Source organism: Pelophylax lessonae, assembly GCF_965119305.1.
Source record: "Pelophylax lessonae genome assembly, chromosome: 9".
In the NCBI taxonomy this organism is placed as follows: Eukaryota; Metazoa; Chordata; class Amphibia; order Anura; family Ranidae; genus Pelophylax; species Pelophylax lessonae.
The window spans coordinates 181,774,260-181,797,230 of NC_138776.1; the positions used below are offsets into that span (position 1 = coordinate 181,774,260).

The 22,971-nt window shown below is 43.2% G+C and overlaps 1 protein-coding gene across 1 annotated transcript in view; it reads left to right on the plus strand.

Moving 5' to 3' along the window:
* The window catches only part of ZCCHC24 (zinc finger CCHC-type containing 24), a 190,928-nt gene that overhangs the window by 159,172 nt on the left and 8,785 nt on the right, over positions 1-22,971 (plus strand). The window contains exon 3 of the mRNA XM_082268201.1: positions 13,843-14,007. Coding sequence (XP_082124327.1) covers positions 13,843-14,007 — 165 coding nt within the window. The remainder of the gene's footprint in view (positions 1-13,842; positions 14,008-22,971) is intronic.

A 22,971-nucleotide genomic window follows, 5' to 3' on the forward strand; every position in this document is an offset into this window, starting at 1 on the left:
AGGTGTCTTCCAGAAACTGGCAGTAGGACTGGGAGTTGAGCTTGACTCCATCCCCAACCCGAAAAGGCCCCACAAGCTCATCTTTGATGATACCAGCCCAAACCAGTACTCCACCTCCACCTTGCTGGCGTCTGAGTCGGACTGGAGCTCCCTGCCCTTTACCAATCCAGCCACGGGCCCATCCATCTGGCCCATCAAGACTCACTCTCATTTCATCAGTCCATAAAACCTTTGAAAAATCAGTCTTGAGATATTTCTTGGCCCAGTCTTGACGTTTCAGCTTGTGTGTCTTGTTTAGTGGTGGTCGTCTTTCAGCCTTTCTTACCTTGGCCATGTCTCTGAGTATTGCACACCTTGTGCTTTTGGGCACTCCAGTGATGTTGCAGCTCTGAAATATGGCCAAACTGGTGGCAAGTGGCATCTTGGCAGCTGCACGCTTGACTTTTCTCAGTTCATGGGCTGTTATTTTGCGCCTTGGTTTTTCCACACGCTTCTTGCGACCCTGTTGACTATTTTGAATGAAATGCTTGATTGTTCGATGATCACGCTTCAGAAGCTTTGCAATTTTAAGAGTGCTGCATCCCTCTGCAAGATATCTCACTATTTTTTACTTTTCTGAGCCTGTCAAGTCCTTCTTTTGAGCCATTTTGCCCAAGGAAAGGAAGTTGCCTAATAATTATGCACACCTGATATAGGGTGTTGATGTCATTAGACCACACCCCTTCTCATTACAGAGATGCACATCACATAATATGCTTAATTGGTAGTAGGCTTTCAAGCCTATACAGCTTGGAGTAAGACAACATGCATAAAGAGGATGATGTGGTCAAAATACTAATTTGCCTAATAATTCTGCACTTCCTGTACAGTACAGTGCATATTATTTAGCACTGATTACTGTAGTAATGTCACTGGTCCCCCCAAAAGTGTCAAAAATGTCAGTTAGGGGTCCGATCTGTCCGCCGCAATGTCGCAGTCCTGCTAAAAATCGCAGATCGCCGCCATTACTAGTAAAAAAAATAAATAAATAAAAATGACATAAATCTTTCCCCTAGTTTGAAGACGCAATAACTTTTGCGAAAACCAATCAAAATACGCTTATTGAGATTTTTTTTACCAAAAATATGTAGCAGAATACAAATTGGCCTAAAAGGATGAAAAATGTTGATTTTTAAAATTTTGTGGGGGGAATTTTATATAGCAGAATGGGAAAAATATATATATTTTTTCCAGAATTGTCCCTCTTTTTTTGTTTATAGCGCAAAAAATTAAAATCGCACAGGTGATCAAATACCACCAAAAGAAAGCTCTATTTGTGGGGAAAAAAAGGACGTCAATTTCATTTGGGTGCAGCGTCGCACGACTACGCAATTGTCCGTTAAATAACTCCCGAATTGCAAAAAATGGTCTGGTCATTAAGGGGGTAAAACCTTCCAGTCCAGAAGTGGTTAAACATCCAAACCAGGCGAATCAGCAGATAACCACCAACCAGTGGTAGGAATTTACAGTGAGGGCTCTGGCAGCTCACATGAGATTTTGTGTATTTATATAGTGAGCACATTTAAATAAAACATATGATCATAAAAAACAGGCAAAAAATTTGGGGGAGCATACCCATGTATTTCCAAAGCTGCTGCAGCTATGAACCAAAAGACATGTATATTAAAAAAGAATAGCGCGCAAATGCAAAAGAAATTACTACCAAATCTGAAGAAAGTCCATAAATAAAAATGGGGGTTTGGTCCCACCATATGGCCATATCGTGCTCAAGCCCACTACTGCGTCAAAGTACCCCATTATCAGTGGGTCCTACACTATCCATGAAAAAGAGATGAATCCAGCCCTTCTAACCCTTGGAGACAACACTCCTTGCTGGGAAAAATGTGCAAATGCACTACAGGGGACTCCTCCTATATCCATTTGATGGTGGACACTGATTGAGTACAGGTGTATGTGGGGGGTGGGGAGGGCTGCTCAACCTCGATAGTCTGGTCAGACCGAATACATAATAAACAGGCAAAAAATTTGGGGGAGCATACCCATGTATTTCCAAAGCTGCTGCAGCTATGAACCAAAAGACATGTATATTAAAAAAGAATAGCGCGCAAATGCAAAAGAAATTACTACCAAATCTGAAGAAAGTCCATAAATAAAAATGGGGGTTTGGTCCCACCATATGGCCATATCGTGCTCAAGCCCACTACTGCGTCAAAGTACCCCATTATCAGTGGGTCCTACACTATCCATGAAAAAGAGATGAATCCAGCCCTTCTAACCCTTGGAGACAACACTCCTTGCTGGGAAAAATGTGCAAATGCACTACAGGGGACTCCTCCTATATCCATTTGATGGTGGACACTGATTGAGTACAGGTGTATGTGGGGGGTGGGGAGGGCTGCTCAACCTCGATAGTCTGGTCAGACCGAATACATAATAAACAGGCAAAAAATTTGGGGGAGCATACCCATGTATTTCCAAAGCTGCTGCAGCTATGAACCAAAAGACATGTATATTAAAAAAGAATAGCGCGCAAATGCAAAAGAAATTACTACCAAATCTGAAGAGAGTCCATAAATAAAAATGGGGGTTTGGTCCCACCATATGGCCATATCGTGCTCAAGCCCACTACTGCGTCAAAGTACCCCATTATCAGTGGGTCCTACACTATCCATGAAAAAGAGATGAATCCAGCCCTTCTAACCCTTGGAGACAACACTCCTTGCTGGGAAAAATGTGCAAATGCACTACAGGGGACTCCTCCTATATCCATTTGATGGTGGACACTGATTGAGTACAGGTGTATGTGGGGGGTGGGGAGGGCTGCTCAACCTCGATAGTCTGGTCAGACCGAATACATAATAAACAGGCAAAAAATTTGGGGGAGCATACCCATGTATTTCCAAAGCTGCTGCAGCTATGAACCAAAAGACATGTATATTAAAAAAGAATAGCGCGCAAATGCAAAAGAAATTACTACCAAATCTGAAGAGAGTCCATAAATAAAAATGGGGGTTTGGTCCCACCATATGGCCATATCGTGCTCAAGCCCACTACTGCGTCAAAGTACCCCATTATCAGTGGGTCCTACACTATCCATGAAAAAGAGATGAATCCAGCCCTTCTAACCCTTGGAGACAACACTCCTTGCTGGGAAAAATGTGCAAATGCACTACAGGGGACTCCTCCTATATCCATTTGATGGTGGACACTGATTGAGTACAGGTGTATGTGGGGGGTGGGGAGGGCTGCTCAACCTCGATAGTCTGGTCAGACCGAATACATAATAAACAGGCAAAAAATTTGGGGGAGCATACCCATGTATTTCCAAAGCTGCTGCAGCTATGAACCAAAAGACATGTATATTAAAAAAGAATAGCGCGCAAATGCAAAAGAAATTACTACCAAATCTGAAGAGAGTCCATAAATAAAAATGGGGGTTTGGTCCCACCATATGGCCATATCGTGCTCAAGCCCACTACTGCGTCAAAGTACCCCATTATCAGTGGGTCCTACACTATCCATGAAAAAGAGATGAATCCAGCCCTTCTAACCCTTGGAGACAACACTCCTTGCTGGGAAAAATGTGCAAATGCACTACAGGGGACTCCTCCTATATCCATTTGATGGTGGACACTGATTGAGTACAGGTGTATGTGGGGGGTGGGGAGGGCTGCTCAACCTCGATAGTCTGGTCAGACCGAATACATAATAAACAGGCAAAAAATTTGGGGGAGCATACCCATGTATTTCCAAAGCTGCTGCAGCTATGAACCAAAAGACATGTATATTAAAAAAGAATAGCGCGCAAATGCAAAAGAAATTACTACCAAATCTGAAGAGAGTCCATAAATAAAAATGGGGGTTTGGTCCCACCATATGGCCATATCGTGCTCAAGCCCACTACTGCGTCAAAGTACCCCATTATCAGTGGGTCCTACACTATCCATGAAAAAGAGATGAATCCAGCCCTTCTAACCCTTGGAGACAACACTCCTTGCTGGGAAAAATGTGCAAATGCACTACAGGGGACTCCTCCTATATCCATTTGATGGTGGACACTGATTGAGTACAGGTGTATGTGGGGGGTGGGGAGGGCTGCTCAACCTCGATAGTCTGGTCAGACCGAATACATAATAAACAGGCAAAAAATTTGGGGGAGCATACCCATGTATTTCCAAAGCTGCTGCAGCTATGAACCAAAAGACATGTATATTAAAAAAGAATAGCGCGCAAATGCAAAAGAAATTACTACCAAATCTGAAGAGAGTCCATAAATAAAAATGGGGGTTTGGTCCCACCATATGGCCATATCGTGCTCAAGCCCACTACTGCGTCAAAGTACCCCATTATCAGTGGGTCCTACACTATCCATGAAAAAGAGATGAATCCAGCCCTTCTAACCCTTGGAGACAACACTCCTTGCTGGGAAAAATGTGCAAATGCACTACAGGGGACTCCTCCTATATCCATTTGATGGTGGACACTGATTGAGTACAGGTGTATGTGGGGGGTGGGGAGGGCTGCTCAACCTCGATAGTCTGGTCAGACCGAATACATAATAAACAGGCAAAAAATTTGGGGGAGCATACCCATGTATTTCCAAAGCTGCTGCAGCTATGAACCAAAAGACATGTATATTAAAAAAGAATAGCGCGCAAATGCAAAAGAAATTACTACCAAATCTGAAGAGAGTCCATAAATAAAAATGGGGGTTTGGTCCCACCATATGGCCATATCGTGCTCAAGCCCACTACTGCGTCAAAGTACCCCATTATCAGTGGGTCCTACACTATCCATGAAAAAGAGATGAATCCAGCCCTTCTAACCCTTGGAGACAACACTCCTTGCTGGGAAAAATGTGCAAATGCACTACAGGGGACTCCTCCTATATCCATTTGATGGTGGACACTGATTGAGTACAGGTGTATGTGGGGGGTGGGGAGGGCTGCTCAACCTCGATAGTCTGGTCAGACCGAATACATAATAAACAGGCAAAAAATTTGGGGGAGCATACCCATGTATTTCCAAAGCTGCTGCATCTATGAACCAAAAGACATGTATATTAAAAAAGAATAGCGCGCAAATGCAAAAGAAATTACTACCAAATCTGAAGAGAGTCCATAAATAAAAATGGGGGTTTGGTCCCACCATATGGCCATATCGTGCTCAAGCCCACTACTGCGTCAAAGTACCCCATTATCAGTGGGTCCTACACTATCCATGAAAAAGAGATGAATCCAGCCCTTCTAACCCTTGGAGACAACACTCCTTGCTGGGAAAAATGTGCAAATGCACTACAGGGGACTCCTCCTATATCCATTTGATGGTGGACACTGATTGAGTACAGGTGTATGTGGGGGGTGGGGAGGGCTGCTCAACCTCGATAGTCTGGTCAGACCGAATACATAATAAACAGGCAAAAAATTTGGGGGAGCATACCCATGTATTTCCAAAGCTGCTGCAGCTATGAACCAAAAGACATGTATATTAAAAAAGAATAGCGCGCAAATGCAAAAGAAATTACTACCAAATCTGAAGAGAGTCCATAAATAAAAATGGGGGTTTGGTCCCACCATATGGCCATATCGTGCTCAAGCCCACTACTGCGTCAAAGTACCCCATTATCAGTGGGTCCTACACTATCCATGAAAAAGAGATGAATCCAGCCCTTCTAACCCTTGGAGACAACACTCCTTGCTGGGAAAAATGTGCAAATGCACTACAGGGGACTCCTCCTATATCCATTTGATGGTGGACACTGATTGAGTACAGGTGTATGTGGGGGGTGGGGAGGGCTGCTCAACCTCGATAGTCTGGTCAGACCGAATACATAATAAACAGGCAAAAAATTTGGGGGAGCATACCCATGTATTTCCAAAGCTGCTGCAGCTATGAACCAAAAGACATGTATATTAAAAAAGAATAGCGCGCAAATGCAAAAGAAATTACTACCAAATCTGAAGAGAGTCCATAAATAAAAATGGGGGTTTGGTCCCACCATATGGCCATATCGTGCTCAAGCCCACTACTGCGTCAAAGTACCCCATTATCAGTGGGTCCTACACTATCCATGAAAAAGAGATGAATCCAGCCCTTCTATAAACCCTTTATAGACTGTGATGGTCAGGGGAAGGCATTTACACATGAGAGTCAGATAAAGCTCTGTATTCTCAATCTTGATGTAAATATTCTTAATAGGGTTTGTTAATGTTGTATAATCCTTGTAGCTATGTAAAAGTTTTAATTATTTATGCGGCAGTCATATTTACACATGACATATGCAGCTTGTGCTTCCTGTTTTGCAGTGTTATATAATGGTTGTTCTCTGCTGTTGCTTCTCATCTCACATTGCAAGCCTATTAGCTGGCTGAGTCACTGAAAATAAAGCACTCCCTATGTGGCTAATATTTTATCCCAACTGTTGTTAAAGGGTATGTCAGGGCAAAAAAAAAAAAACCTTTCTAACCACTATTACCCCCTAATGACCAGGCCATTTTTTGCGATATGCCACTGCGTTACTTTAACTGCCAATTGCGCAGTCTTGCGGTGCTATACCAAAACAAAATTGATGTCCTTTTTTTTTTTTCCCTACCTCTGTGGTTTTTATTTTTTGCACTATAAACAAAATTAAGAGCGACAATTCTAAAAAAAAAAAAAAATATTTTCTAAATTCTGCTATAAAACATTCCCAATAAAAAAATTAGGCCAATATGTATTCTGCCACATATTTTTGGTAAAAAAAATCCCAATAAGTGTATATTGATTGGTTTGCGCAAAAGTCATCGCATCAACAAACTAGGTGATAGATTTACGTAATCTTTCTTTATTATTTTTTTTACTAGTAATGGCGGCGATCAGCGAATTTTAGTGGGACTACGACATTGCGGCAGACAGATGGGACACCTACCTGACACTTTTGACACTTCTGAGAGGACCAGTGACATTATTACAGTAATCAGTGCTAAAAATATGCACTGTTACTGTACAAATGACACTGGCAGGTAAGGGGTTAACACCAGGTGTGATCAAAGGGTTAAGTGTTCTCCTAGTGAGTGCTTTCTAACTGTATATGGGATAGACTCACTGGTTGAACACAGAGACCGGTGTCCCTAAATAGGAGGAACGTAGGATCTCTGTATTCATCTCTGACAGAACAAAGGTCTGCCTTGTTTACATAGGCAGATCACCGTTCTGTCTCCATGAGGAGCGTTTGCAGGTGGCCAGGGGACATCGCGTCCGGCGGACATCGCGTCTGACCTGCTGATTGGCCCCCTTCTGGCCAATCGGCGTGTGTGCGCACCTCCGGAGGCGTGCTTGCGCCACCACTATCTATTACACGAAGTGATGTACAGGTACATCGTTTCATGTAATAGAGCCAAATTGCCGCAGTAAAACTACAGTGGTTGGTCGGCAAGTGGTTAAAGCTGAAGTTTACTTATGGAAACGTTTACATAGTTATAGTGGTCCAGCTTGGTACAGGCTTTATTCAGAGAATACTTCTCATATTCTCAGTGAATGCTAAGCATTCTCTGACTGGACAATGTGGAGACTGTGTCATTCACGCCCCCACCTCTCCACTTGTTGATGTGCTATAAATGCACTCAACTCCTTTGTGGACTGAGTGGTGACAGCCCTGCCCGGTTTTATTTTCTAGACTACCCAAACCCACCCACTCCACTCCATAACATAGAATAGCAGAATTTCCAGCATTGGTGCTGGATATGGGTCTGCCAGGGTTACCGCTAACACCAACAGCACATTTAAGCTTGTTGCCCAAGTGTGAGAACTGAGAGAATGAACAGTCCGGCATCTTTGGTTTTTTTGTTTATTTGATATGGGGATGGGAGAAGGGAATGAGTGGGATACTCCTCGGGCTCAACTATTTACAAAAATGGGACACTTGAGAAAAAATGCCTTCTAGCGCTGACTTGGTGCCGGCTGAATGCCGACCAACGCTTGCTAGTGCTTGTGATTACTGACTTGCTGTCACTGAACTGAAACTGACGTCTGACACTTCTGTTAGCTCAAAAGTCCTTTGCACTGCTTCCTCCAGTCCTCCCTGACTGAGGTAGCCACTTGTAGTTACTGCTCCAACTCTCAACACTTTAACAATTCAGGGCCTAACTGCTGGTGCCCCCTTTACTCTTCAGGGCATACACTGGCACCCCCTTTGCTACACTTTCACACCGGCTAGCTAGCTCCTGGATCCCTCTGACCATCTTCAAAGTGATCCCCTCTCCTAGGCAGACCCCAGGGGTAGTTTGCAGTACTCACGACTCAGAATGCTTTCCTGAAACTCTTCCCCAACAGCTCCGCCGGTCCTCAGCACCCTGGATCCTTCTCTGCAGCTCAGCTCAGCCCAGTATCCCCTCAGGCAAGCCGACTGGGGCACCCGTTTCTTCTGACAGGAGGAGAGACAGCCGTCACCTCCCTCCCGGGACTCTGCTTCCCACCAAAGACAATCTGACATGCGCGCCCCACAGACTTATACCCCTTCCCAGAATGCTGTGAGGCAGAATCTGCCCTTCCAGGATGGATACAAGCCCTGGTGTGCTATTGGTCAGGTTTCCTCCACTGCCCAATGAGAGCCCTCATTGGGATACAGTGGGGAGACTCCCCAGCACAACAGGCACACCTGGGAGCTCATGTCAGCCTAGCTGAATCATATGGCCCTGCTGATAAGTGGGCAAAGGCACCACTATAACTTTACCTAGCACCTACCTTGGAGGGTGCTACAATAGATATGAATCATTGTGATATTTCAAGAGAGGAAATTGGAGGGCTAATGAGGCTCCTTGAGATAACATAGGAAATGTGCACAGGGCAAAGGACAGCTCAGAATTTCTGAGATGATCTACAGATATATTTTTTCACTTACCATACAGTTTTAAAAAAAAGCTTTGAGCGGTTTACTTAATAAGCCAAAAGGTAATAAATAGGAGAAGTTCATTGTTCGAGTTGGAGAAGACAAAGTAATTGCATTGGGCAACTGGTTGCACTCTTGGGAGTGTAATCTGTAATTTAATGCAATTTAAAACAATTAACAAAAATGTAAAACAATGAGTTAGTAAAAATGTAAGTCAAATCAAAAAAGGCAAACATAGCAATAATAATGGAGTATGAGGGAGGAAGGGGTAGGTCACAGTAGTTTTACAGAAGCCCCAAGCAATTGACCTCCACAGCAGCAACGTTCTAAGACAGGAAGAGGACCAGGCATCCCTGCAGTGAAGATTTATACAGGATCCAGCTGCCTGCACAACGTGGAACATCCTTTACTATAGGTAAGTTGGTTCACTAAAGCTAAAGAGATTTTATTTTTTTTTATTTTTTATGGCTAAACCTCAGCTTTAACAGCAAAATGAGAGCACATCATTTGGGTTGCACAGCAATGTCTATTAATTGTGATAATTCATAGCTGGCAAAGAAACTATAAAACCTCATGGAGGAATTCTAGTTATTTTAGCTTTGGAAAATTGTGTCTGTATTTTTTCCTGGCACTGGTTATACATGACTGTCTTTTAAAAGGGTGACATACAACTTGATCTCAACTGCATATGCTGCCAGCCACATGAATAACTTCACTAAATGTATGGCTCACTTGCTCTATGCATTCATTAAAAGATAATCATGATTTGCTTGTACGTCCTACAGGTGTAGTGCAAGTTGTAGTATTAATAATGAGCAATGATTTGTTGGCCCTACTGCTGAGACAGTTAACAAAACCCAAAGACTTTTACATTTTGAACAGAAGGGGGAATGATTATAAGCTCTGTCAGGATTTTACTGTTGTATAAACTCTTCCAAAGCAGTACAACCTGTTTATTCTTTTGTGAAAGAAAGTAGTTCAGTCATCTATGAAATTTTCCATCCTTAAATTTCAGACAGATATCGTAATTATACTTGCAAAGGTCTTCGTGACCAGACTCAATACATTTCTTAGACAAGCAATCTATAGCGACCTTGGGGATCCCCTGTCCTCTTTGGCTTTGCCTTCGTGATACCCATTAGATCAGATTCTAACACAAAGGGACTAGAAGTTGCAGGTAGCCACCACAAAATAATCTTCTTTGTGGATGACATCTTGTTGCATTATTCCGCACCTTTTATTTCAATGCCTATTTTTTATTTTTTTTTTGTGGACAAAAGCTATAAATAAATACCGTATTTTCCGGCGTATAAAACGACTGGGCATATAAGACGACCCCCAACTTTTCCAGGTAAAATATAGAGTTTGTGATATACTACCCCTCTTCCAACGCACACCAAATAAAAATTAAAAAAACATCACATTTGATTTCAATATGGCCAATATTTCAATATTTGATTTCAAACTATGACCCAATAGTTAGAGGATAATATAATTGGCAAGGAAAACAAAATAAAAAATGGCCCCTGATCTCAGTGACAGTGTTTTTTAATTTTTGAATGCATGTTTGTCATAGACGATACTGTGTCACTTGAATTTTCAGTTTTCATAACCAATTCAGCATCCTGTCTGTAACGCAAAGATATTTTTGCTTTCTGTACACAACCAGCCCTTCCACGTTTATATAGTGTGATCCAGCACCTAGATGCTATCTATGATTAAAAATACCATATGCCCGGGGTATGGAAAAAAGAGATAGAGAGAGAGAGAGAGCGGCGATGTGACCAGAAAAACATGCCTCTTTCACCTGTCTGGCCCGCCATTGTATCCTGTTACCGTACCTTCTTCTCTGCCTCTCAGATCTTGCACATGCGCGCCTGCACCGCTTTACTGCAGTCCTCGGGAGCGCGATGCAGAGAAGGAGGTACGGTAATAGGATACAAGGGCGGGCGAGACGGGTGAAAGAGGCATACCATAGTCTCTGAGACAGGGAGGGCTGGGAAGCAGGGAGAGCCAATCCAAGCAGGCATACCGTGGCCCTTTTTGGTCCCCCCCCCCCCCACCGTATAGTTCAGTCGGCTCCGAAGTTTCAGCGTCCTCCCTATAAGACGATACCCGGGGTATAAGACGACCCCTGACTTTTGAGAAGATTTTCCTGGGTTAAAAAGTCGTCCTATACGCCGGAAAATACGGTATTTGGACCCTCAAATTTTTTCTACTCTTCAAACCGACCGTTTACCTGGTCCACCATACAGCCATACTTAGGAGTATATATTACCCCAGTTTATACAGTAACTTGCTATAGAGAGAGAATTACCCAGCTCTCGTTAGCAAACTCTCACCTTTTGATTATTAATTCTGCCCATGTTTTTCATTTGTAATGTCATGCTTGTCAAATTTATTCTAGAAAATGGAAGAAAATTAATAAAAAATTATTGAATGAAAATCCTGCCCATCTTTTTATAATGTAGACTTCATACAATAAAAATGTCTAACCTACCAAATTTATGGTACCACCTACAAGCCTTATCAATTGCTGTTTGAAACCATATCTTATGCATTGAAAATTCCAGATTTTAAAATATATATTGGGGACTATGGGGCCTAGGAGACTGAACAATGTGTTAACACTTAAAAATTATCAGGTGGATAGGTTCTGAAATACTACACTTCTGCGTGAGTAGCATGTTTTTCATCACTTCATGTCACTCAAGAACTCCTACTATGGACCAATCTGAATTTCATGTAATTCTCCCTTACTCCAATTTACAATCGAATCTGTCTCCCACCACAATATCGTCCACACGTCCAAGGCCAGACACTGCGCTAACCCTTAGACAAATAGGATGCCGTTAAACTCTCTAGTGCATTGGTATCCCCCATCCACCCTTGGTTGTAATAATATGCTCCCCCTATTCAGTTCCTCCCATACAGAATCTTATTTCTTCAAACCTTGGCAATATCATGCACCTAAATACGACTATTAACTTTTTATGGTTGATTACCACATTTCAGCATTCCAAAAATCTGAATTTTTTGATGCCTACAAATAAAATTTGTTTCTAGAATCCCTATTCAGTAGCAAAACAGTTTCACCACTACAGATTTCAAACTTTGAAACCACATTTCTGGACAAGCCACAATCTACAGTATGTGCCCAATTTCCTCTTGATATAGAGACCTCAATTCCTCACGAAGTCCTAACAAACTTCCATATATGATATAAGTAGGAAAAAAACTGTGGGCTTCTTTCAGCAAATGGAGTTGCAAATAATTTGGTCATAGTATGCCAAAAGTTCATCTTATGTAGTGAAAGAAATCATACAATTGTACCTGACCCCAGATAGAATCACTAGTTATACTCCTACACTATTCACTACTGCTTTTGGTGCTGTACCTCCTCAGACTCTATTCTCCATGTTTGCTGGGACTACCTAAAAGTTCAGAAGCTGAGTTTCCAAGAATATAATCTTGTCTCATCCATACTACATTGTCATCTATAACAGAACACTTGAGGAAGCATTGGTGAATAAGAGGATCCCAAATCGTATCAAACGTGAAGTAGCATTGTTCACCTTTATCATTTTGACCACAGGACAGAAAATTGCCAAATCCTGGCGGGAACCCACCCTTAATTTTGAGGAACCCAAGCAGTGAATCATGAGAACAATGACTAATGAGAAGCTTATAGCTATACCATACTATACTATAATGATGCACTAGTAAGGTACTGGAAGTATGTGCGAACCCTTACCTTGTAAAACAACCAATTCAGTTTAAAATAGAAATGCATGGCAAACATAATTGTGTATATACTGTATATAAATACATATATTTATATATATATAAATATACTGTATTTATTTATATTGACTGTGCAGGCCAGTCAAGATTCTCCACCCCAAACTCACACGTCCATGTCTTTATGGACCTTGCTTTGTGCACTAGTCCAAATAAGTTGGTGGAGGGGAGATTATGGTGTGGGGCTATTCTTCAGGGGTTGGGCATGGCCCCTTAGATCCAGGGAAGGGAACTCTTAAGGGTGGAGGAACTTGACTGGCCTGCCTTCAACCCAATAGAACACCTTTGGGACGAATTAGAGCAGAGAGTGCGAGCCAGGTCTTCTCGTCCAACATCAGTGCCTGACCTCAAAAATGCGCTTCTGGAAGAATGGTCAAACATTCCCATAGACACACTCCTAAACCTTGTGAACAGCCTTCCCAGAAGAGTTGAAGCTGTTAAAACTGCAAAGGGTGGGCTAACTCAATACTGAACCCTATGGACTAAGACTGGGATGCCATTAAAGTTATATATATATATTTTTTTTTTTTTTTTTTATCACGCTTGAACAAGTCATCTCGTTTGTGAGTATAATGTATAGAAATTCCTTTTTTTTATATAAATTGTTGCAAAGGTAATGTGCTAGGCTGGTGCGGCCTCTGTATTTTTTCATTCTAGAGTCTATTTGGGTTTCCCTGACCTGATTGGAGTGACAGCACAGCCTTCATAGCGACTAAACAAGTGGAGTCATATAGACCAAGCCACTACCAATTCTTAAGCGCAGGAGCATTTGTTTCTTCTTTTCTATCCAGGCTACATATGCATTTTTTTATAGACTGTTATAGAGAAACCATCTACTTGAAAGCCCATATCAGGCCTTCCACTAGACAGCTTGATAAGACATAGGCTACAGCTCTAAGACAAGGTCACCTGCCAATTTGATGTCTGTAGAGTGCAGGATATATGGGATGGTAATAGGCATACATTTTTTGAAGTATTGATATCTTTAACAGGTAATTTTGTCATGGAGCAAAATATAGTTTTGTTTTTTTTTAATTCAACTTGGATTGCTTACTACTTCTAGTGTGATAAAACCACTCACAGTGAAGTATTTTACGACATGTCAGGTCACCATTGTGTATGGTGTCAGGATATAACAGATGTAGTACATTCATCTATTTTTTTTTTTTTGCCAGGCTCGTCCAAAGGGTGAAGGTCTAACCCCATATCAAGGAAAGAAACGATGTTTTGGGGAATACAAATGTCCGAAGTGCAAGCGGAAATGGATGAGTGGGAACTCATGGGCCAACATGGGTCAAGAGTGTATAAAGTGCCACATCAATGTCTACCCCCATAAACAGGTAAGCCAGAGTGGGATGCCAATAAATCATGCATGCAGTTGTGTTTAACCATTCAAGGACCGGAAGGTTTTACCCCCTTAATGACCAGGCCATTTTTTTTTGCAATTTGGCACTGTGTTATTTTAACGGACAATTGAGCGGTCGTGCGACGCTGTACCCGAATAAAATTGATGTCCTTTTTTCCCACAAATAGAGCTTTCTTTTGGTGTATTTGGTCTCCTGTGTTTTATTTTTTGCGATATAAAAAAAAAGAGCGACACTACTGAAAAAAAAACAATATTTTTCACTTCTCTGCTATATAAAATTACCAAAAAATTTTTTAAAAAAAATCTAATTTTTTCAGCATTATAGGCCAATATGTATTCCGCTACATATTTTAAGTAAAAAAAAAAATCCCAATAAGCGTATTTTGATTGGTTTGCGCAAAAGTTATTGCGTCTACAAAGTATGGGAAGGATTTATGTAATTTTAATTTATTTTTATTTTTTTACTAGTAATGGCGGCGATCAGCGATTTTTAGCGGGACTGCGACATTGCGGCAGACAACATTTTTAACACTTTATGGGGGGATCAGTGACATTACTACAGTAATCAGTGCTAAAAATATGCACTGTTACTGCAATAATGACACTGGCAGGGAAGGGGTTAACCTAGGGGTGATCAAAGGGTTAAATGTGAGCCTAGGGGGTATTTTCTAGGTGTGAGCGGGATGGGCTTATTAGATCAATACAGGGACCTGTGTTTCTAAATAGGAGGAACACAGGAGCCCTGTGATGATAACTGACAGAACAACGGTCTGCCGTGTTTACAACGGTAGACCGCCGTTCTGTCTTTCCGGGGAGTGATCACGGGTGCCCGCCGGCCCCGCAGATCAGCTTCCCCTTTTGCAAATCGCCCCCCATGTTCGACATATAAGTACGGTGGTTCGCGCAGCCGAGCCAGCCTGCCGCAGTATATCTGCCGCGGGCAGTTGGCAAGTGGTTAAGGAATGCATTGTGTAGTGTGTCATTGCAATAATGGAATCAATCAATTCAAAGGAAGATAAGTTTTACACAAAAATTATATTTGAAGAAGAAATAAGTTTACTTAACATTTTAAAACTGAGGTAATCCTGAATCATTTACATTGTGTAGTCTACATTCAGGTGATAAAAAGAGGTATAGATTTTGTATTTTATTTAAAAATAGGTAGGTGATGTCAACCCCACTTGAAAGAAATATCTGAAAGCAAGATTTTCAACTAATTCATACTACCCATATAACGGTCCCTTAGGGCTTTTCCTAATGCTTAATGTGGTCATTTACTTGCTAGTGGCCCACTCTTTGTACCTGTACTGGTTGCAGCAGGGCCCGCCCTACCATGGGTCCCACTGGGTCCATTGGACCCAGGCAGCACTTGGAGAGGGGCAGCAAATTGACCCCTAAGATTTTTTTTTCCAGTAGTTTTGTGTGTCATCAGTTTGCAGTCGGTTACGGGCAGCATTTTCCTATTTCATACTGCCGCCCATAGTGCAAACTTCCCTCACATGATCGTGGTGTGCGCAAAGACGTCAGACATCAGTGCACTCCTTCTCACGCAGTGAGAGTCCTTAGGAGGACTGAAGACAGACAGCGTGTGTTTGGTGGACCGGTCTGGTGGTTAGTTATGGAAGAAGATAACAATTTATATAATATTTTCTAAATTTTATGATAAATAATGGGTGGACCTTTTGGTGGGCGTGATTTTGTTCTGTGGGGGGGGGGGGGGACAGCATTTCATTCTTGGACCCAGGCAGCACAAGGTCTTGTGCCAGCCCTGGGTTGCAGGCATATCCCACTGTTATAATTTGATGGGGTGGCAAACCACTGAAGTGAAATACTAGATCATATGTTGAAATATACAGAGGTCAGGGAAGATGGCAATCTGGCTGAAGGTTTTAAATATATCCAGAATGTTGAGGTAGTTGCAGTACAAGTAAAATCCTAACATAATCAGAAGCATGTGCAGGAAATAGTGAGATGAATAACAACAGTCAGGGAATGAGGGCTGAGGTTAGTAGGCACAATTAAAAATAAGAAACTGGGTAAAGGAGCAGAACACAAAAGCTGGGTAACAGGATACTCTACATATTAGAATTAAAGATGAGTAGTAGAAGAGTCCTTATGCATCCTATGAGGCTGATAGATCCAGGGATAGCTAAGACTAAGAAAAAGACACAGGTTAACAGATGGTAGAGAACAATAAGGGGAAAGATATTAAAGCATTTGTAAACCCAACATGTCATATTCCTGATATGCATAGCTCCCAACTGTCCCTGATTTCGAGGGAATGTCCCTCATTTAAACAACGTCCCTCTGTCCCTCTTTCCTCCTTATTTGTCCATCATTTTTGGTATAATTTATCTACACTATATTGTCAAAAGCATTGGGACGCCTGCCTTTCAATGCACATGAACTTTTATGGCATCCCAGTCTTAGGGTTCAATATTGAGTTGGCCCACCCTTTGCAGCTATAACAGCTTCAACTTTTCTGGGAAGGCTGTCCACAAGTTTTAGGAGTGTGTCTATGGTAAAAATTATTTGGTAAAGGGGGGATTATGGTGTGGGGTTGTTTTTCAGGGGTTGGGCTTGGCCCCTTAGTTCCAGTGAAGGGAACTCTTAGGGCGTCAGCATCAGTGGCGTAGCGTGGGTTGTCAGAACCCGGGGCAAGGCAAGTAATTTGCGCCCCCTAACCCGCGGGATTTCAGCACTCGAGTCTCTTCCACTAGGTTACTTAAAGAAACCCTTACCCCCTAAGCACATGTATTGTTTGTTATGAAAATTCTGATGTAATTAAAGTAAAATGCATCTAAATACAAGTTTGAATGACCAGCGTGCCCCCTTTCAATGCAGAGAGACCAGCGTGCCCCCTTTCAATGCAGAGAGACCAGCGTGCCCTCATTCAATGCAGAGAGACCAGCGTGCCCCCTTTCAATGCAGAGTGACCAGCGTGACCCCTTTGAATGCAGAATGACCAGCGTGCCTCCTTTCAATGCAGAGAGACCAGCGTGCCCCCTTTCAATGCAGAATGACCAGCGTGCCCCCTTCAATGCAGAGAGACTTACCTGCAGCGGCGGCTTCTCAGTTCCCTGCGTCTCCTCGAGTCCTCCCGCCTCCTCCTCGGCCAATGGCATGCGTTCACCTTTCGGCCAATCAGAAAGCAGGTCTCGGACCCGCTTCCTGATTGGCCAGGAGGGGGATCCGTGTGACAATAACGAATTTTCATTCGCTATTGTCACACAATGGGTGGGCTCTGTGCCCCGGGTCCACCCTTTTTTGAAGCCTATTAGAGCCTCTGGCTCTAATCAGGTGATTCAAAAAGAAAAAAAAAACACTGCTGACTCACTCGCTGCTTAACTGGCTGAGCAGTGAGGAGAGGCGGCATAGGTGGGGCTTGGCTTGCAACGCCACCCCACCCTACACCAATGGACAGGTGAGGCACAGTCCAGCTCTGCCCCGACCTGCCATTTGCAGCCATAGGGCAGCCGCGCTGGACATCTCCCAGCCTAAAGATGGAGGCAGCCGCAGACAGTGTGTGAACTGTGTATGTGTAACGCTCCTGCGTTTTACGTATGATGTGGATTTTCAGCTGCAGAAATATTCCACTTCAGTAGTCATGTAGAGAAACGCTGAGACACCATTCCCAACTCTCAATGACTCATCATGTGTGGATGATCTCAATTCAGCAAGTAAATACACACACTCAATAAGATGTTTCCTAGAGTGACTTATGTATATAGTAACACAGTGATGATAGGCTGAAGAGACAGGTTGGGTAGAGATGGTAGATGACAGACACTTGAAAGGAAATGTTCTTGAAAGTAAAATAGTAGCAGATGGGATGCAGATAGGTTTAGCAATCATGTATGGTAGTAGATGACAGAGTAGCAGGTGGACATACAAGAGAGATCAACCCAGTGCAAGAACAGGTGGTAGTAGGCTCAAGAGCTAGCAATCTTAGATAATGCAGATGTAGTAATAGTCCTTAGTATGCAGAGCTAGATAGTGTAAGCTTTAGTATAAAGGTTATAGAGGTTTCCCCTGTGGGGTACTTATCACTAATAGCAATGTAGCAGAGGAGAGGTTCGGCAAGAGCGGATGATCCGGTAGCGGGATACAGGGATCAGCGCAGCGTGGTTCCGACAGCGAGGCATGCTTGCAAGCATGAGAGCTTCAAGACAGGTTAGCATCAAGGCACAAAGCAGTTTGAACGAACACATGTGAGTGAGAGCCGGCGATCTAAATAGCCATCCAGTCCGGCGCTCAGTGATGACAGCATCAGTCTTAAAGGTGTATGCGCACCTTACCAAAAGAGAATGGTGGGGCGCATACACTTATGAAAGAGTAATTAGGGTACCCAAAGGTACCAGAACATTACGGTATGTCAGAGTCAGACAGACAGAGTGACACTGCGAATGCGCCCCCCCCAGATGTTGCCCCCGGTGCGGCCGGCCCCCCCTGCACCCCCCACGCTATGCCACTGGTCAGCATACCAAGACATTTTGGACAATTTCATCCTCCCAACTTTGTGGGAACAGTTCCAACATGACTGCGCACAGTGCACAAAGCAAGCAGTGCACAAATGCACTTCTAGAAGAATGGTCAAACATTCCCATAGACACACTCCTAAACCTCGTGTACAGCCTTTCCAGAAGAGTTATAGCTGCAAAGGGTGGACCAACTCAATATTGGACCCTATGGATTAAGGCTGGGATGCCATTTAAGTCCATGTGCGTGGAAAGGCAGGCGTCCCAATAATTTTGACAATATTGTGTAGTTGTACTGTATAGAAAATGCACTAATTATCTATCCAAAAGTATTTTACAATGCTAAATCTTTCATCCGATTTCAAACTTGTTGCATCTGTAAATTCCAAAAGCCAATACAAAGGAATAGTAGTAGTAAAAAAAAAAAAAAAAAAAACACTTGTGAGTTTATCCAATCATTTTTTGTATAATTTTCCTTTAAGGGGTAGGGGAGGGGGGCATAGCGGGGGGTGTGTCCTATGCCTACATACTTTTGCTAATAGGTGTCCCTCATTCCCATGTCAGGTATGCTAATATGTGCCTGCTGTACCATGTCATGTACTTGTATGAAAAAGTATCCAGTTCTTTTTATATTGCTTCCTCTGTGTGAAATCCCTGGTGTTCCTGCCAGTCCCTCTGCTTTCCTAATAAAAACTGACCACGCTAAGCAGGAGAGCTCAACATGGTCAATTCTATGCTCCAATGATCAGACTTGTGCTGACATACTTTCACAGCACAGCCTTTTATGTTGAGGCTCAGTGTGTTGCTGCTTCTCTTTCTCCAGCTGCTATGCAACTCGAACAGAGGGTATATGATCACTTATAAAAAAGGGAAAAAAGAGATTTATATAATTTTTTTGTGCTATACACAAATGTTTTGCCTTTCATTTCTATTTTAAACTGAATGGGTTGTTTTACAGGATTGGGGTTGCCACTTAGTGCACTTCTTGCTCCATGTATGCGTTCCTTGATGAACCAATCGAGGGCGAATACTGCTGTGCGAGATGTGAGCGACTTATTTCTTTTGAAGCACAGAGCCTAGATCCTAGATCTAGAAAACAAGGTGGCAACACTGTGCAGCATCAACAACCTGGAAAGGAGCCAGAGGTTGGTAGTTGGATGACAGTTAAAAGGAGGGGAAGAGAAAAGGGTGTTAGGGAGGCCAGTCCTGAGTTAGTACACCCCAACAAATATGCCAAGTTACATGTTGTTGGGGATATAAGCTCAGGGGTGGCAGTTCTGGAGCAGGCGCCCTCCCCTAGCTGCCAGGGGAGCGACGGCTCCAGGAAGGAGGGGGGCAGAGACTCAGGAAAGGTTAGACAGGTAGTGGTAGTAGGGGACTCAATTATTGAGAGGCAGAAAGGGCTATCTGTCAAAACGATCACGGTCGCCGAACAGAATGTTGTTTACCGAGCGCTCCAGTTCGGCACATCGCGGATCAGGTGGACAGATTATTGGGTGGGGCTGGGGAGGACCCAGTGGTCATTGTGCATGTAGGCACCGATGACAAAGTAAGAGGAAGCTGGAGGATCCTACAAAATAATTTCAGGGACTTAGGGAATAGATTGAGGGAAAGATGGTTTTCTCTGAAATACTACCTGTACCTTGAGCCACACCAGAGAGGCAGAAGGAGCTTAGGGAACTGAACAAATGGCTGAGGAACTGGTGTAGGAAGGAGAGGTTCGGGTTCCTGGAGAACTGGGCTGACTTCCCAGTCGCTTACCAGCTCTTTAGTAAGGACGGGCTGCACTTTAACGGGGATGGTACAGATCTATTGGGAAGAACGATGACCACAAAGTTGGAGGGGCTTTTAAACTAGGTGTTGGGGGGGGGGGGGGGTGGTCATAGGTAGTGACAGTTAGTAGTGAGCAAAGGACAGAAGGTATTATGGGGGTCAGCAGGGACAATATAACCATAACAACAACTACTGGGGGGAACGAGCGGACAAACCACAAACCAAGCAGAAATAAACTTACCGTATATACTCGAGTATAAGCCGAGATTTTCAGCATGTTTTTTCATGCTGAAAACTTCCCCCTCGGCTTATACTCGAGTCACTGTCTTTTTAAAAATGGCGCCGCCCAGCGCCAACGTGTCACCACGCATGTGCTGCATGCCCGGGAATAGCCGAACGTGTACGGGCTTTCCCGAGCATCGGCGGCGCATTCGCGGTGATGTATTGGCGCCAGGCGGCGCGATTTTTAAATCGAAGGCATCTCACCGAAAGGTAAGTGAGACTCCTCCACAGCCCCTGCATTTCCTCATGCAGTGCTGCGGGCATGGTACAGGACATTCTCCTGTACCATGCCCGCAGCACTGCATCTCCTGTGCCATGCCTGTACATACTGTGCCATGCCTATACCTACTGTGCCATGCCTGTACATACTGTGCCATGCCTATACCTACTGTGCCATGCCTGTACATACTGTGCCATACCTGTACATACTGTGCCATGCCTATACCTACTGTGCCATGCCTATACCTACTGTGCCATGCCTGTACCTACTGTGCCATGCCTGTACATACTGTGCAATGCCTATACCTACACCTGTTCTATGCCTATACCATCTCCTGTACCAAGACCTGTGCCATGCCTGTACCATGATCTGTGCAATGCCTGTACCATGACCTGTGCCATGCCTATACCATGACCTGTGCCATGCCTGTACCATGCCTGTACCATGACCTGTGCCATGCCTGTACCATCACCTGTGCCATGCCCTTTCCATGACCTGTGCCATGCCTATACCATGACCTGCACCATCTCCTGTACCATGCCCGCAGCCCCTGTTTTGTGTCTCGTGGTGCTCCAGTTGGGTCCAGTAGCTGCTGCATTTCCCACCCTAGGCTTATACTCGAGTCAATAAGTTTTCCCACTTTTTTGTGGTAAAATGAGGGGCCTTGGCTTATATTCGGGTCGACTTATACTCGAGTATATACGGTAATGATAAATCACTATCCACTCCTACAACACTGAGAGGGGTATACACATATGCCAGGAGCCTAGCTAACAAAATGCATGAATTGGAACTGTTAGTACACAAGGAGGACATAGACCTTGTGGGAATAACAGAAACTTTGTTTGACCTCTCACACGACTGGCTGGCAAATATTCAAGGGTATTCTGTGTATAGAAAGGACAGGGAAGGCAAAAGAGGGGGTGGGGTATGTTTCTATATCAAAAATAAAATCAGGGTGGTAGAGAGGAGTGACATTGTAGAAGGAACGAGGGCGGAGGTGGAATCCATGTGGGTAGAACTCCATAGGGAAGAAGTAAGGAAGAAGTAAGGGGGAAAGTTATAGTGGGGGTATGTTATAGGCCCCTCAGCCAAAGGGTGGAGGTGGAGCTGAAATTTCTATCACAGTTGGGAATAGCGGAAAAGCAGGGACATGTCATCGTAACGGGGGACTTAAATTATACCGATATTGACTGGGAAGAGGGGACAGCTCACACATTAAAGGCCCGTCATTTCATGAATGCCTTACAGGACAACTATTTGTCTCAGTTGGTGGATTCTCCTACTAGAAAGAATGCATTGCTAGCTCTATTAATTACGAATGACCCAGGCCTAATCTCAGATGTAGGAGTCCTGGACAACTTGGGTTCAACACAGAATGATCATATTTAGTGTAAATCGTAGGATAACAAGGCACGAGGGGAATATAAGAACCCTAAACTTCAGAAGGGCAAACTTTCCTGAACTGAGCTCAATAATAGAGAACATAAATTGGGACCTAACTCTAGGAACATTGAAAAATGGGAATGCTTTAGGAACATATTAAATAAAATTATCTCACAGTGCATTCCAATGGGAAATAAATATAGAAGAGCCAAGGTCAAACCAGGGTGGCTAAACCATAATGTAAAAATGCTTATTAGAGAAAAAAAATGGCCTTTAAGAAATATAAATCGGAGGAGACATTGTTGGCTTTACACCAATACAAGGAATGTAACAAGAAATGTAAAAATTAAATCAGGACGGCTAAAAATGACTACGAGAGACACATAGCAGAGGAGAGTAAAAAAAAAAAAACCCTAAGAAATTCTTTAAATATATTAATAGCAAAAAAGCAAGGTCAGAGCACTTTGCACACATAATTAACGATGATGGGAGGATGGTTACAGAGGACACAGAAAAGGTACTAAATGCTTTCTTCTCCTCAGTTTTTACACAGGACTGCCGCCTTGGCTAACAGAGGGTGAAATCAAGGAAAGACGTGATAACATTAACACAAATAAATCACCAGAACCGGATGGCTTGCACCCAAGAGTACTCAAGGAACTCAGTAGGGTTATATCTAGACCGTTGTTCCTAATCTTTGCAGACAGTATATTGACAAGAACTGTACCAGGTGACTGGAGGAAAGGCAATGTGATACCAATATTCAAAAAAGGGAAGAGGCATATTCGGGAAACTATAG